The sequence below is a fragment of the Sinocyclocheilus grahami genome, unplaced genomic scaffold (assembly GCF_001515645.1).
Source record: "Sinocyclocheilus grahami isolate Dianchi unplaced genomic scaffold, SAMN03320097.WGS_v1.1 scaffold230.1, whole genome shotgun sequence".
Classification (NCBI taxonomy): Eukaryota; Metazoa; Chordata; class Actinopteri; order Cypriniformes; family Cyprinidae; genus Sinocyclocheilus; species Sinocyclocheilus grahami.
The window spans coordinates 752242-766556 of NW_015505409.1; the positions used below are offsets into that span (position 1 = coordinate 752242).

At 38.8% G+C, this 14315-nt stretch overlaps 1 protein-coding gene across 1 annotated transcript in view; it reads left to right on the forward strand.

Annotated features, from left to right (window-relative positions):
* Positions 1–14315, forward strand: part of LOC107597318 (spectrin beta chain, non-erythrocytic 4-like) — a 30095-nt gene that overhangs the window by 4822 nt on the left and 10958 nt on the right. Inside the window, exons 6-14 of the mRNA XM_016288332.1 lie at positions 934–1154; positions 1381–1531; positions 7373–7669; positions 7755–7958; positions 9435–9524; positions 12184–12462; positions 12993–13238; positions 13344–13478; positions 13985–14229. Coding sequence (XP_016143818.1) covers positions 1409–1531; positions 7373–7669; positions 7755–7958; positions 9435–9524; positions 12184–12462; positions 12993–13238; positions 13344–13478; positions 13985–14229 — 1619 coding nt within the window. The 5' untranslated portion in view covers positions 934–1154; positions 1381–1408. The remainder of the gene's footprint in view (positions 1–933; positions 1155–1380; positions 1532–7372; positions 7670–7754; positions 7959–9434; positions 9525–12183; positions 12463–12992; positions 13239–13343; positions 13479–13984; positions 14230–14315) is intronic.

Here is a 14315-nt window from a genome sequence, read left to right on the forward strand (position 1 = left end):
CACACACACACACACACACACACACACACACACACGCACACACCCCTGTGGCAACTACCCAACACTACTGCTGAGGCTGTGACCTCCAGTTCCTCAGCATCCCTGTGGTTGTTTTCTAAACCAATCTGTTCTCCTTTCTTTACTGTCCCCAACACACACACACACACACACACGCACACCCGTCCTCGTGGTGCAGTTAAACGTCCCTAGTGACACTGAAAAATGTTGCCCGCTTACTCTTCCCTTTCTTTTCACCTATCTCTCCAATTTTCCCTTTTCCCTGCCTATACAAGGTGTGTTTGTCCCACAGTATTTCTATCTCCCTTTGTAGCCAATGTGCCATCCTTAAACCTCATCTTTTCCTTTCTCTCTCCTCATCCTCTACCACCCCCTCCCTTTCTCCCTCTCTCTCTCGTTCTCCCTGCCTCTCCCTCTTTCTTGCTCTCTCCCTCCCTCCCTCCCTCCCTCACTCTGAGGCACTGCAGTAAAGTCTGTTGATAGGATTGAGGCGGTTTTCTAACCGCTGACAGAGAGAGAGAGAGAGAGAGAGAGAGACTGCAGCATGCTGCATTGCAATCACACTAGAGCACATGAGAATCTGCCCACAAAAGCACACGTGTGCATTCATTCAGCCGTTGCATCCTCCGCAGCACGATGTTTGCAAATGCGTGAGCTCATTCAAAGAGGGTAACTTGTGTCTTTAGGTGACTAAATCTGCTGTCCCCCCCCTCAACATACATGCACATCAGCGACTCCTCCCACTCCTCCTCCGAACCCCCCATCCACCCAGGTCGACAGCAGGATGGCGAAGCGATTCCGGGCGCAGCGCTGAAACCAGAGCTTCGCCCCTGACGTGGACGCAAGCAGGCGAAGACGCAGCTTTTGGTTCTCATGTGGCTTGAAGGATTATAATGCAGTGATTTTTTTTTACAGGAAACAGCCCCACCGAAGGTTTCTGTAGGAGACCAAGTGCTTTCAGTGGGTGTCTGTCTTGCGTGTGTGCGTACCGGTTGTTTTTTCTGAGCCGTTGGACTGACGCACGGATACTGCAGCAGAACTGCAGGGGCCTGGACGCTAACCTGGAGGACATGAGGACCCAGTGGTTCCCCCACCCCTAAGCTCCAGACCCCACTGCTGCTGCACATTCTGCTGAGGTGCTGCTCTCTCCTCTGCTCTGGACATTTTTGGGATGTGTGTGTGCTGGTGGTGCAGGTGAAGAGGTTTTTCGTGGTGCTGCAGTGTTGTATTGATGTGGAGTGTACAGGGCCTGGTGCTGTGTGTGTGTGTGTGTGTGGAAATGATGGCTAAAAGATTGTGACAGAGTGTGTATGTGTCGTAGCTGTCTGCTGACTGCTCTGTGCATGTGTGTGTATGGTGTAGCTGAGCAGAGCTCCCAGAGGCCGATAGGATGCTGACAGCTCGCGATGGAGCTCGAGATGAAGCTCAGAAGCTGCACAGGAAATGGATGAAGCACCAGGCCTTCATGGCCGAACTGGCCCGTAACAAAGAATGGCTCGCCAAGATCGAACAGGTGAGTCACAGGCGACGAAATTAAAGAAATGGGATGGTGAGAAGAAGGGAAAAAAATTATATATGGGTGGGGACTTTGTACATAAGGTGCTTTTCAGGTAACTGCATGGGCTCTGACTCCTTTCCAGCACATTGGCTTTATGAGCACAGTTTCTTCATAAATATATATAAATTTATAAGGATGTAATTTTTTTTTAAAGAATTAAATTTTTTCAGCATTGATGCATTAAATTGATCAAAAGTGTCAGTAAAGACATTTATAATGTTACAAAAGATTTATTTTTTAAATACATGCTATTCTTTTGAACCTTCTATTCATCAAAGAATCCTTAAATGGTTTGCCCAAAAATATTAAGCAGCACAACTGTTTTGAACATTGATAATAATAAGAATCAGCATATAGAGTGATTTCTGATGGATCATGTGTCTCTGGCATCTGGAGTAATGACTGCTGAATATTTAGGAATAAATTGCTTTTTAAAATATATAAAAAACTGTTATAATATTGTAATAATATTTCACTATATTACTGTACTTTTGATCAAAATAAATGCAGCCTTGGTGACTTGGTGTCTCTTGGTTAATAAATGTAAATGCTGTTCCTAGACCTTACCTTTATCCTGGGAATTGTGGAAAGCATTACCGAGTCAGTATGAATTCTCAGTTGAATTTAGAGCGCATGAGAAGTATGAAGGAAATAAGACTTGTGTTAAATTGTGTTATTAGCTGAAAACTGAGAACAGATTCAGGATCTGTTGAGGGAAGATTCAGGAATGGTTTAGAATGAATTGAGAAAAGATTCAGGATTGGTTGAAAAAAGATTTTGAATTGAAAATTGATTATGAATGGGCCGAGTACAGATTTAGCTTTGGTTGGGGTTTAGTTGAGGGCTTTTGGCCTTGATTGAGGATGAACGGAGAATAGATTTGAGGGGAATGCTTGATGGTTGGTTGAGGGGTTGATTGGAGATGAACAAATTTGGGGTTGATTGGAGATGAACTGATGACAGATTCTGACATATAGGTGTAGACTTTGGGATGTTTATTCAAAAAGGAGTGAATAGTGTCCTCTGTAATCATGCATGTTTTTTTTTTCTTAAACCAGTGTTGAGATAAGAAAAAAAAACCAAAATTGCCATAGATTGCAGGAAATCCAACGTTTGTTGAAACAGCAAATTTTCAATTATGCAACCTTCATCAGGCGTCTAAAAGCAGAGACATGGCACACATAGCAGTGTGCAGGATTTCTTCTTCTCTCTTCGTTATATTTCCCATGTCCAGTGTTTCTACCTGAAACCATTGAGGCATTTGAAGCATGTTTTTTATTGTTGTGTATTTAAATCAACAAATAAATTTAGTATGAGCAAAGCAAAAAGATTTTTCAGTCAATTTTATTTTTAAAGCACAATAAAAACAACAATCATTGACCGTTGTGCTAAACAACATCATATAATAGTGCTAAATAAGTACTTCCATATTTACTAATTAATAAAAAGGTTAAATACATTTTACATATATTGTTTTTAATGGGTATTGGATATTTAGGTATGCATACTCATTTATACAATATACCATTTTTTATTTTAGATTACTTTTGCAGTCACCTAACTTATAGATGTAACACTACGTTACAACTACAGTTTCACAGTTTCTTGAAGGATGCTATCTCACTTTTATAGAACATTTCACATTCTCAAAATAAATGGCTATCCATATTGTAATGTTGTGATGCTTACATTCGCTTAAAAACCAAAACACTGATCTGACATTGATGACAAATGTTGATTTTAGATTTCCGTGTGTTATTGGCCTTGTATTAGTTATCAGCCAATTATCAGCTTATTGGTGTCAACTAGAATTTTAACATTTTCGGTGTGTTCCCATTTAAGATCTTATTTCTTATCTTATTTTTTAAATGTCACTTGCCATTAGATGTTATATAACATGTTCGGTTTCAGTTGGTCTATGGTGCCTTATGATGCCCTGCAATACAATATTTGATCCCAGGTGACCTGTTCTGATCCGGTACATGCTGTCCTGAAAGATTGCTTATCATGGCCTAATACATAACAGGACATCCCGGTGCAGCTGAAGTGTGATGGCTGGGTTTCGAATGGCACTGTGAAGTGTCTGAAACCATAGAGCACCTTGTGTGATGGCAGGGACATTAATATGATTAGTATCATGTAAATCAGTCTAAAGGTATGATGGGTATTAATGGGATATTTGCTAGTATTGCTGATCACAGAAAATGGCAAGGAACCATGACACGATGCATTGTGTGTCGCTGTATGACTGCGTAGATGCCGCTACTGTTCTTCTTTCATGTTGACAGTGGGTGGAAAGCTGAGAATCAGCCTCAATGATGTGCTAAATGTTGTGCTGAATTGTCTCAAAAACATGTACAAAACCGAAACCAACTGTGCAAAATATGAATTCATTATCTGAATCCATGAAGTGGCATATGTGTGTGTGATTTTATGGTAGCTGTATGATGCTGTGTGGACCGAGATGCTAGTATGTGGTAGTGTTGCAAGTGTGTTTTCTCTATTTTTGTGTTATATTGCGGTTGTGATGGCAAGAAGATCTAAACATAGGTGAAGGAGCTCTTCCACAAAGGTTTCTGTCTTAATGGAATAGTGGTAAACAATCCAGCTCTGACTAGAAATTTCAGATGCATTATGCTGCATTGATGATTTGGTTAATAATATCTCAAATGCCTTGTTGCTGATTCGTCACTGTGTTCCTGTGGTGGATTTGTACCGCAATACTCTGAATTACAACATGTCTGAATGTCTTATTAGATGTTGTGGGCCTGCTATCTTTCTGTTTTGGCCTTGTTTTCTCTTCTCATGTTTCTTCCGTGTATGACTGAATGAAGTTTGGTGCTATTTATAATTAAGAAACATAGGATACCATTATAATAAGCTTTATTACCTCAAATTCATAAGTTCATAAGTTTCATATTATCCTTAATCATTTTCAGTGATGGAGGGCTCTGAATTTGACCTGAAATCTCTTTAGCACTCAAAAATTAAGCAAATTAACAATTAAAAAAATACTATTTGTTTCCTCTTTGATTCCAATATGTGTCAGAAATATTGTCAGATATGTCATGTTTTGCAGGAGAAAGTTTCTTAATTTTTAGCACTTATTTTTGTTTGGCTGAACTAAGATGGCTGCCAGTATTTCCCCAACCTGATTTCTGAAGCTCTGAGGAGCTGCCTGACTTGAGAGCAATTACAGCATCACACACAAACACACTCAAGATAGTGGTACGTAGCCGCAGAAACGCGTGTTAATGAAGCTGTAACCTGAGAAACAGCAGAAGCAATGACACCGAGTCCCACTGTGATTGGAGAACTCTTCGTCCTTCTGGAAGAGTTCCCGCCCCCTCCCCCACTTCCAGACTCACTCAGCTCAGCATCCTCAATGACAGACAGGCGGCTCGACCAATCACAGGACACGATGATGTCCTTCGAGCTGACCTTGCCTCCTTGTTTCACCAGGCCATTCACAAGAACACATGATGTACTATATTGTGCAAAATAATAGTTTTAGCCTCAAATTTTCTCTGTCTCTTGCACACACACATATGCAGATTAAGTTATTTGAAATACTAATTAAGTCTAATCTATCTATCAATCTATCTACAAATATATCAGGTGCAGTAGGTCAGCTTTTTTAAGCAAAAAAATCTCTCAACTAATGCTGTAAAATATATAAAGTATCCTGTCAGATGGTACATCACTGTAATATTAGAGGTTAAAATTACCTCTAAAATTAAAATTATGTTATATATATAATAATCTAACAACGTCGTTTGCACTGCGCTCTTGCGTTACTTGATCTTTTTATTTAGGTGCGTCAATCTGTTGAGTTACTTAGTATAGGAAATATACTAATTATACACTTTTCAAATCACTAATTATATTGACGTCATCATTCATTAGCCAATGTTCAATTACCACAATCATTAAATCATTTCCACTAAAACCTTGGACAATTTAAATATATATATATCCAACACAAAACGTCACATCCACTAGTACACCTCACAATATACCCGTGACTAAAACAATAGTTATTTAGGATCACATATTTATCACTATTATACAAACCTATAGTTTATCCTATCAATCATCAATATCTACTCCACCAATTAACTTTCAATTGTATAACAATGGAAATTTCAATTATTAAGAACATCAGAAATACATAGTCATAAACAATAATTGTATAATTTCATATATATAATAATCAACACTCAAATAAAAATGCAAACATCTAAATTTCACATACAGCAGCTTTTATATAAACATTTTAATGCTATAATAATGTTTCTACTCCAATTCATTGCTGAAATATTAATGGTTTTATTTAAATGGTGTCTGTCATTCATCTATTTAGATGTCTGTCTCTCTCATCTAGCTGTATGAATTTGTTTAGCAACCACTTAACCATGTCTAGCATCCAGCCAGACTGCCTTAGCCAACCTTAGAGTTAACTAACTAGAACACCTGCGAGTTAAGACACCTTAGCAGTTCCTAGAGACCACCCACAACACCTGAGCAATGCCTAGCAATCAGCTTGAACCGTAGCTATGGTCTATGTATAGATAGATGCCACAATCGGCCGTTTCAGACACGTTAAAGCATCCGTCATCTTGTAACAGTAAATGTGTCATCACTCACAATAAAAATTGGAGTTTTCCAAGATGGCTCGACATTGCACAGCCTCTGGTTGTAAAAAATGACTAAATTAAAATTCCTTAAGAAATGGGATAAACTTTCATAGGTGAGAATACATTGGTTTGTGTTTTTACTATATATTAATTCAATATTACAGGTTAAGTTTTTCACATTGTGTTAGCTAACGGCTTCTTCTTGTTGTATTGTGTTAGTTTAGCAAAATCATCTGCTGAAGTCTGTTGCAGATATAGATATACGTGCATATAACCAAGGTTGCAGACGCACAGTCAGCTTGCTCTCGAGTGTTCACGGACAATATGGCAGACAGCTTATGTATAGCAGCCCATAGAAACAGCAGCTAATAAGACATCTACATATACGGTTGGAACCGTATGGTTTGAACTCCTTAGCAACTGGCACAAACAGCCAGATCGCCTTCAGAAAATTGTAGCAGCCAGCTAAGGCATCTAACAATGCCTAGCAACCAGCTAGAACACCCTAGCAATGCTTAACAACCAGTCAGAATACTTCAGCATCCATCTATCTGTCATAGATTTTAATTTCCACCTTCAGTTTCATCTTCTTCTCCATCTTTTTGTTTTCCATCCAAGCATCCCCTTTTTTCCTGTTCCTTTCTCTGTTCTCCCTTTGTTTCTCCATCTGTTTCTCTCTCTCCATCTCTCACACACTCTTTCCCTCTGCAGTACAGGGGAGCAGGCGACTTGTGCCAAGAGGAGAAATGCTGCACTGCATTATAAAACACAAACGCACACACGTATGGACATGCACACGTGTACACACACACACAGTGACGGAAAGAGGGATGTAGATCGTTTTGAAAAGAGAATCAGGAGTGAATTTAATTTCATGTGTTTCTGCAGAGAAGAATGAAGCTTTACACACTGATGCAGAGAGAGAGAGAGAGACCGTGAGTGTGTGTGTATATGTGTGTGTGTGTGTGTGTGTGTGTGTGTGATGGGGCCCTATTTTAGGAGGCTGGACTTCAGCCATGGCTCTGAAGAGACAGAGACTCTCTTTACTTTGATCCCTTTCCATCTTACACATACACACACAGGCATAAACTGGCAAGGATGAAGGTTGAGGGTCAGAGCAGTAACACGTTCATGGATTATGTTACATTTGTATGTATAGGAGGGCGAGGAGCTGATCCAGGAACAGCCCGAGTTGCGATCAGTAGTGGAGATGAAGTTGAAGGAAATCAGAGAGTGCTGGTCTCACCTGGAGAACACCACCAAAGTCAAGGCCCGCCAGCTGTTTGAAACGCAGAACCACCGCACTATCGACCTGCCCACTAACACCCTCAGCGACCTGGACCAGCATCTCACCGCCATACAGGAGCAGCCGCCCACACTAGGCTCCACCCACAGCACCCAACCCACCCTCCTTCAGCCGCGCCCCACTTTCAGCCAGCAACTCCAGAGGATACAAGTGAGACCTGCAAAAGTGTTTTTTTTTTTTTGATTTGGAAAATTGCAAATCCATTTTGTAATCTCATGTTATCTTCATTTCTTAGTCAATGGAAGCCCAGATGCAGCTTTATCAAGGTGTTGGTGAAGTCAGGGCTGGTGCTGATCACCGGAGACAAGAAAGAGAAGAGCAAGTAGGTGTGACGGAGACCCGAATTGTGCGTCTTATCGAGCCTCTGAAGGAAAGGAGGCGGATACTTCTCGCCTCAAAAGAATTGCACCAAGTCACCCAGGACCTGGAGGATGAGATTGTGAGTGTCACTTTCTATTCGCCATATAGTTTGTGATTATATATCAGTATAAATATATAAGAATAATATTCATCATATTATTCCTTATTATTATTACTGAAACAAAATGAACAAATTAAAACATTTTAAACTTCAACTTTGATAAAAGTCAACTGTAAAATACTAATGCTTTTGGCTTTTTTAATTTCTTAATTTTTAAATATTAACCTATCAAGCTTTTATTTTGTTGTAAACCACAGGGAGCTTTTTTGTTGACAACAGCTGATTTGTAAGCATTTTTCTGTACTGGTTTGGGAAGATGGTTGCGTTCCTAAATGCCCTTTATAGGTGACCCAAGCTCACAGCACATCCTTAGACGAGTTTAGTTGAACTGAGCCACTCTGAGCCCCTAAAAACACTGGACCATGAGCTGTTCATGTGTAAAAGAACAAAGTGGCACTCCAAAACACACGATAGCTATGTTTCCAACCAAAGTTGCAAATTTAACATATGCGCAAAATTGGAATATCGCATAAAACATTTATGAATAAAGCACCGTCAACATCCAACAAGTCAAAAAGTAAAAAAATCATCACTTCCTGATAAACTGGCACTAAATATCGTTAAGAAAAGTAGAAGAAGCCACTGTATATTATAATTTTTGCATATGTGACCCTGGACCACAAAACCAAAAGTCATATGGGTCAATTTTTCGAAATTGAGATTTATACATCATCTGAAATCTGAATAAGCTAAATAAGCTTTCCATTGATGTATGGTTTGTTAGGATAGGAAAATATTTGGCCGAGCAAAAAAATCTAAATATTGAGAAAATCACCTTTAAAGTTGCCCAAATGAAGTTCTTAGCAATGCATATTACTAATCAAAAATTAAGTTTTGATATATTTACAGTAGGACATTTACAAAATATCTTCATGGAACATGATCTTTACTTAATGTCCTAATGATTTTTGGCATAAAAGAAAAATCTATAATTTTGACCCATACAATGTATTTTTGGCTATTGCTACAAATAAACCCCAGCGACTTAAGACTTTTGTGGTCCAGGGTCACATATGATAAACTACTTGTGCCTCAGGGCGAGCAGATGAAACACAATAAATGCAGTCATTGCTTTCGGAGGTGGATGCCTGCTGTTTGGGAATGTATCTCAGGCATTTCAGAATGACCATAACATTTCAGATGCTGTGCAACGAGATCGGTCCGCTGGTTAGTCAAGTTATGCCATCCCATCAGACAAGTCACATGACTTTTAAACCACCTCAAGCATGTGGCGTACAAACGTTTTTGCAAATGAAGGGATTTTTTTCCCAGAAATTTGGTATTTCCATTGTTCGTTTCTGATGCGATTTTTCAAAATGCATAGTGACATAATGTCAGTCTGTAATTTTTGCATGGGTAAGTACCACTTAAATATTATTCAGAAAATATCACATTTGTTTACACATTCACATTTCTGTATTTTGGCTTCTTTAGGTATGGATTCAGGATCGGTTACTTTTGGCCTCATCTACAGAATATGGGACCAATCTGCAGAGTGTCCAACATTTAATCATTAACCATAAGGTGAGACTAAAGTTAAAATAAAAACTATTGTATCTTTTTCTAAACTCTGATATAGGACACGATTCTAGTACATTCTCAGACAGGCAGGGGTGTTTCTGTGATAAAGAATAGACAATCACAGTGGGATATGCTCCCTTTTTTTACAGTTAGTCACTAAATTATTGTGTTAAATTAACAACTTTAGTTTCTATCACTTTCATTAAGTTTTCATATACCCACCTACCCACAATTTTTAGGAAGAAGTGTCCGTCTAAACCGTTTGAAGGGTTAGCATTGATCACGTGACTTAAAAGTCAGTACTACACTTTGCACTGAGACAAGGTTTTGTCTCGTTTTGGGACACCAGATGCATCAGATATAATGAAACTCATCTGATGTAATTTCTACATTGTATGCTCATGTACGTTATTTGTACGTTCATAAAATGATGTAAGAAGATATTTCCTGCCAGCATCTGTTAACAATAAGACTATAAAAGACAGAGGGAGCAGAGTAAATGAGAGGTCTGGGAATTGATGTATCTTATAGACCATAATATCACATTTGTTTACACATTCACATTTCTGTATTTTGGCTTCTTTAGGTATGGATTCAGGATCGGTTACTTTTGGCCTCATCTACAGAATATGGGACCAATCTGCAGAGTGTCCAACATTTAATCATTAACCATAAGGTGAGACTAAAGTTAAAATAAAAACTATTGTATCTTTTTCTAAACTCTGATATAGGACACGATTCTAGTACATTCTCAGACAGGCAGGGGTGTTTCTGTGATAAAGAATAGACAATCACAGTGGGATATGCTCCCTTTTTTTACAGTTAGTCACTAAATTATTGTGTTAAATTAACAACTTTAGTTTCAAGCCTTAAGTCATTATGAATGCCAGAACATGCACACAAAGTTTATATCACTTTCATTAAGTTTTCATATACCCACCTACCCACAATTTTTAGGAAGAAGTGTCCGTCTAAACCGTTTGAAGGGTTAGCATTGATCACGTGACTTAAAAGTCAGTACTACACTTTGCACTGAGACAGTGAAGGTTTTGTCTCGTTTTGGGACACTAGATGCATCAGATATAATGAAACTCATCTGATGTAACTTCTACATTGTATGCTCATGTACGTTATTTGTACGTTCATAAAATGATGTAAGAAGATATTTCCTGCCAGCATCTGTTAACAATAAGACTATAAAAGACAGAGGGAGCAGAGTAAATGAGAGGTCTGGGAATTGATGTATCTTATAGACCAAGAGCCAAATATGATACAAATGCCTTTTGGAGTCTGTCAATCAATTCACTCAGTAATCTTTAATCAGTTGGATTGATTATCATCTTAATTTGTAAAGGACCGCTCACATCAAGGACAATATAACAATAACAGTGTTTTAATAATTGTTGTACTTCTATGAGAAAAGGGAAGTCCACACTATAACTACATGTATGACAACACAAAGCAACAATATTGTTGAAATCATTTTCAAACAATTTTTTTCCATCTGATGAACAATAACAAACATTGCCAGCCAATCAGAATCCACTTGACTTTAAAGAGCTCATGCATTTAAAGCAGCAGGCGACAGCTGCAGCACACACTTATAACAAACAGAATGTTATCATTGGTGTCAATCCTAATATAGTTATTGTTTTAGTCATCTTTATAGTAATCATTCTTGGTGTAAAAGCAGTTAAGTATCATTAACACTAATAGTTTAGTATAGTTTTATTAATATTTTAAATGTTTATATTTTCTGTTTTCTACTTTAATTTGAGTTCAGCTTTGAGTAATTTTGTTGTTTTTGTCATTTTTTATTATTTAAAAAAAAATATGTCTGTAGTTTTTATTTATTTTAATTTATAAGCTTTTGTTTTCATGCTATTTTAGGTATTTTAGTACTTAGAGTTGTACTAAAAGAAAATGAGATGTGTAACTGTAATGAAATAGTTTTTAAAATTTTTATTTTAATTACTGTTTTAGTTTTAGTTAACTATAATACATCTGGTTTGAACTGGCCTTAACTCTTTCCCCGCCATTGTTTTTTTTTTTTAAGTTGCCAGCCACTGCCAGCGTTTTTATCATTTTCACAAAATTTTCATGGCCCCCATGAATAAAATATTTAGTTGTATGAATATCTGAACTTGCAATATGTCAAAAGAAAGAGCAGAGCCTCTGCTTTTAAACAAAATAAAACAAAGTTTATCATTTTTGATTTATATGCTGTTTAATGCTTGATGATTGTGGTATTTTACATATGCATCTGCTTACATACGTGATCGTTTGTTTCTGCTTCTTCTTCGCCGTGTTTTGATCCAGGAATTCAGTACTCTTTCAGAAGGTGTATTATAGCGCCTCCTACTGTATAACAGTGAAAACACAGAAAGAATTCTGTCAGTGGCGGGGAATCGTCTCATAAATGATGGAAACTTACATCAATGGTTAAAAGCCAACTATTAATTAATTATTAATTACCTGTCGTTGTTTGATGTATCATTAGTCTTATTACAAATTTCTGGATACAATTGGGGTTTAAGCCTGAATATATTTAATTCAGCTGCCCTTGATAGCCTGGTTCTCATGGCTTCTGATTCCAGTAATGTAATTTAGTTGGCCGTAGAGCTTTGACTGACAGCTCACTTGTGTATGATTGGACATGCAGGCACTGCAGACGGAGATGCAGGCTCAGAGGGGGCGGGTCGAGGAGGTGCTGGAAAGGGCGGAGGCCATTGCCGCCCTGCGGACCCCAGAGGTGGAGCTTGTGCGTGAAGGGGCGGGGCATGTGAGGCAGCTGTGGGAGGTGCTCCAGGTAGAGATGGAACGTCGCACAGTGATGCTGGATGCCGTGAACCATGCCCAGCAGTACTACACCCAGGCAGCGAAGGCAGAGTCTTGGCTCAGTGGACAGAAACTTCAGGTCCTTAATGAGGAGAAAGGAAACGTATGTACTGTACCTAAAACTCGGTCCATCTATAAATTAAATGACAATACTCAGGAATGTTGGGTTAAAGGTATAGTTCACCCGAAAATGAACCGGACCCCCTCACACACACACACACACACACACACACACACACACACACACACACACACACACACACACACACTGTCAAGTGTTTTGAACTCAAGGATGTAATATATACTGACATCAACTTTAAAATCGAGATGAGATCAATATTGAACCTGTTTACTTTATTAATCCCCCTATTCATTATTCTGCCACTGAAAGAATTTTCCTTTTCTGCTAATGTCACTTTGGTTGGAAGTAATGCTAACCAAAAAAACTAAAAGCTGTATAGGCTACTGTTGAATGAAAATGCAGCCTTCCTAAACTCTTGCCAATAGTTAATGTGATATCAGATTTAATGTTGCAAATGGATAAAATCAAGTCCTGTGCTGTTGTTTTCCCCTGTTGAAGCCTCTGTGAGCTGATCTCTGACATGTCGTTTTGGTTCTGTTTAATTTTCCCAGGCTCTGCAGAGCAGCTTTACTCAGTTCTCCACTGAGACACGTGCAGTCGGCCAGAAACAGATGGATTCAGTCAATAAGATGGTGAATGAGATGATTGACTGCAGTCACTCTGATGCTGCCACCATTGCAGAGTGGAAAGATGGGCTGAATGAGTCCTGGGCGGATCTTCTGGAGCTCATGGAGACTAGAGCGCAGATGCTTGCAGCCTCGTACCAGCTACACAAGTTCTTCACCGACTGTCAGGAGGTAAACAAGCACACATACAGCCATTAAAACACGTTTTTTTGAAACCCATTCACAGTTGCCTGAAATATGAGGAATCATCATTGTGTCTGTGTTTGTGTTTTGTAGGTGCTGGTCCAGATTGAAGGAAAGATGAGACAGCTGCCAGAGGTGAGGTCATGTCAGGTGAGCTCGGCCAACCCTGGCACACTGCAGAGACTCCTGCACTCTTTTGAGCACTCCCTGCAGCTGCTGGTCTCACAGGTAAGACTCTCACTAGCACACACACACACACACACACACACACAAAACAACATCACCTGTTCTGACCAGGTGCAGCAGCCACGATAAATAAGTGTTTAGACTGGTTGCAGTTTTGACGTTTTTTTCCTCTGAGTTTACATCTTGCATTTGTTCTTTGGTTTCTGCCACTGAATAAAAAATAAAAAACATAATTGTGACTTTTAAACTCACAATTCTGATGACTTTTCTCACAATTCTTAGTTTATATCTCACAATTCTGAGTGTATCTCGCAAAAAAAAAAAAAAAGTCAGAATTGTGAGATAAAAAATCTCAATTACCTTTTTTATTTTTCTATCCCATGGTTGAAACAAGCTTCTATAAAATACCTATCAGAATGAGTTAAATTAAATTTAAATTGTTTTAATAGTTTTAGTAAATGTTTTAAGTGACAAATATTTTGAGATGCCCCTAAGTGTCAGTAAACAGATACAAGTAATTTTTACATTTGTTTTTACCTTTATCTCAGGTACGCCAACTGCAAGAAAACGCAGTTCAGCTGCGTGCGATTTATGCCGGAGAGAAGGCAGATGCCATTTTGTCCCGTGAGCAGGAAGTGATGCAGGCCTGGAAAGAGCTCCTTGTTGCATGTGAGGGCAGCCGTGTGCAGATCACCACAGTAACCGATAAGATCCAGTTCTTCGCTGTGGTCCGGGAACTGAACATGTGGATGGATGGAATAATGGGACAGATTGGCTCGACTAATGATGCCAGGTACCAGATCAATTACAGAACCATCTGAGTCATCCTGAATCTACAATTGGATTTAAACCAATCACAGATGCATCAGGATAATGTGT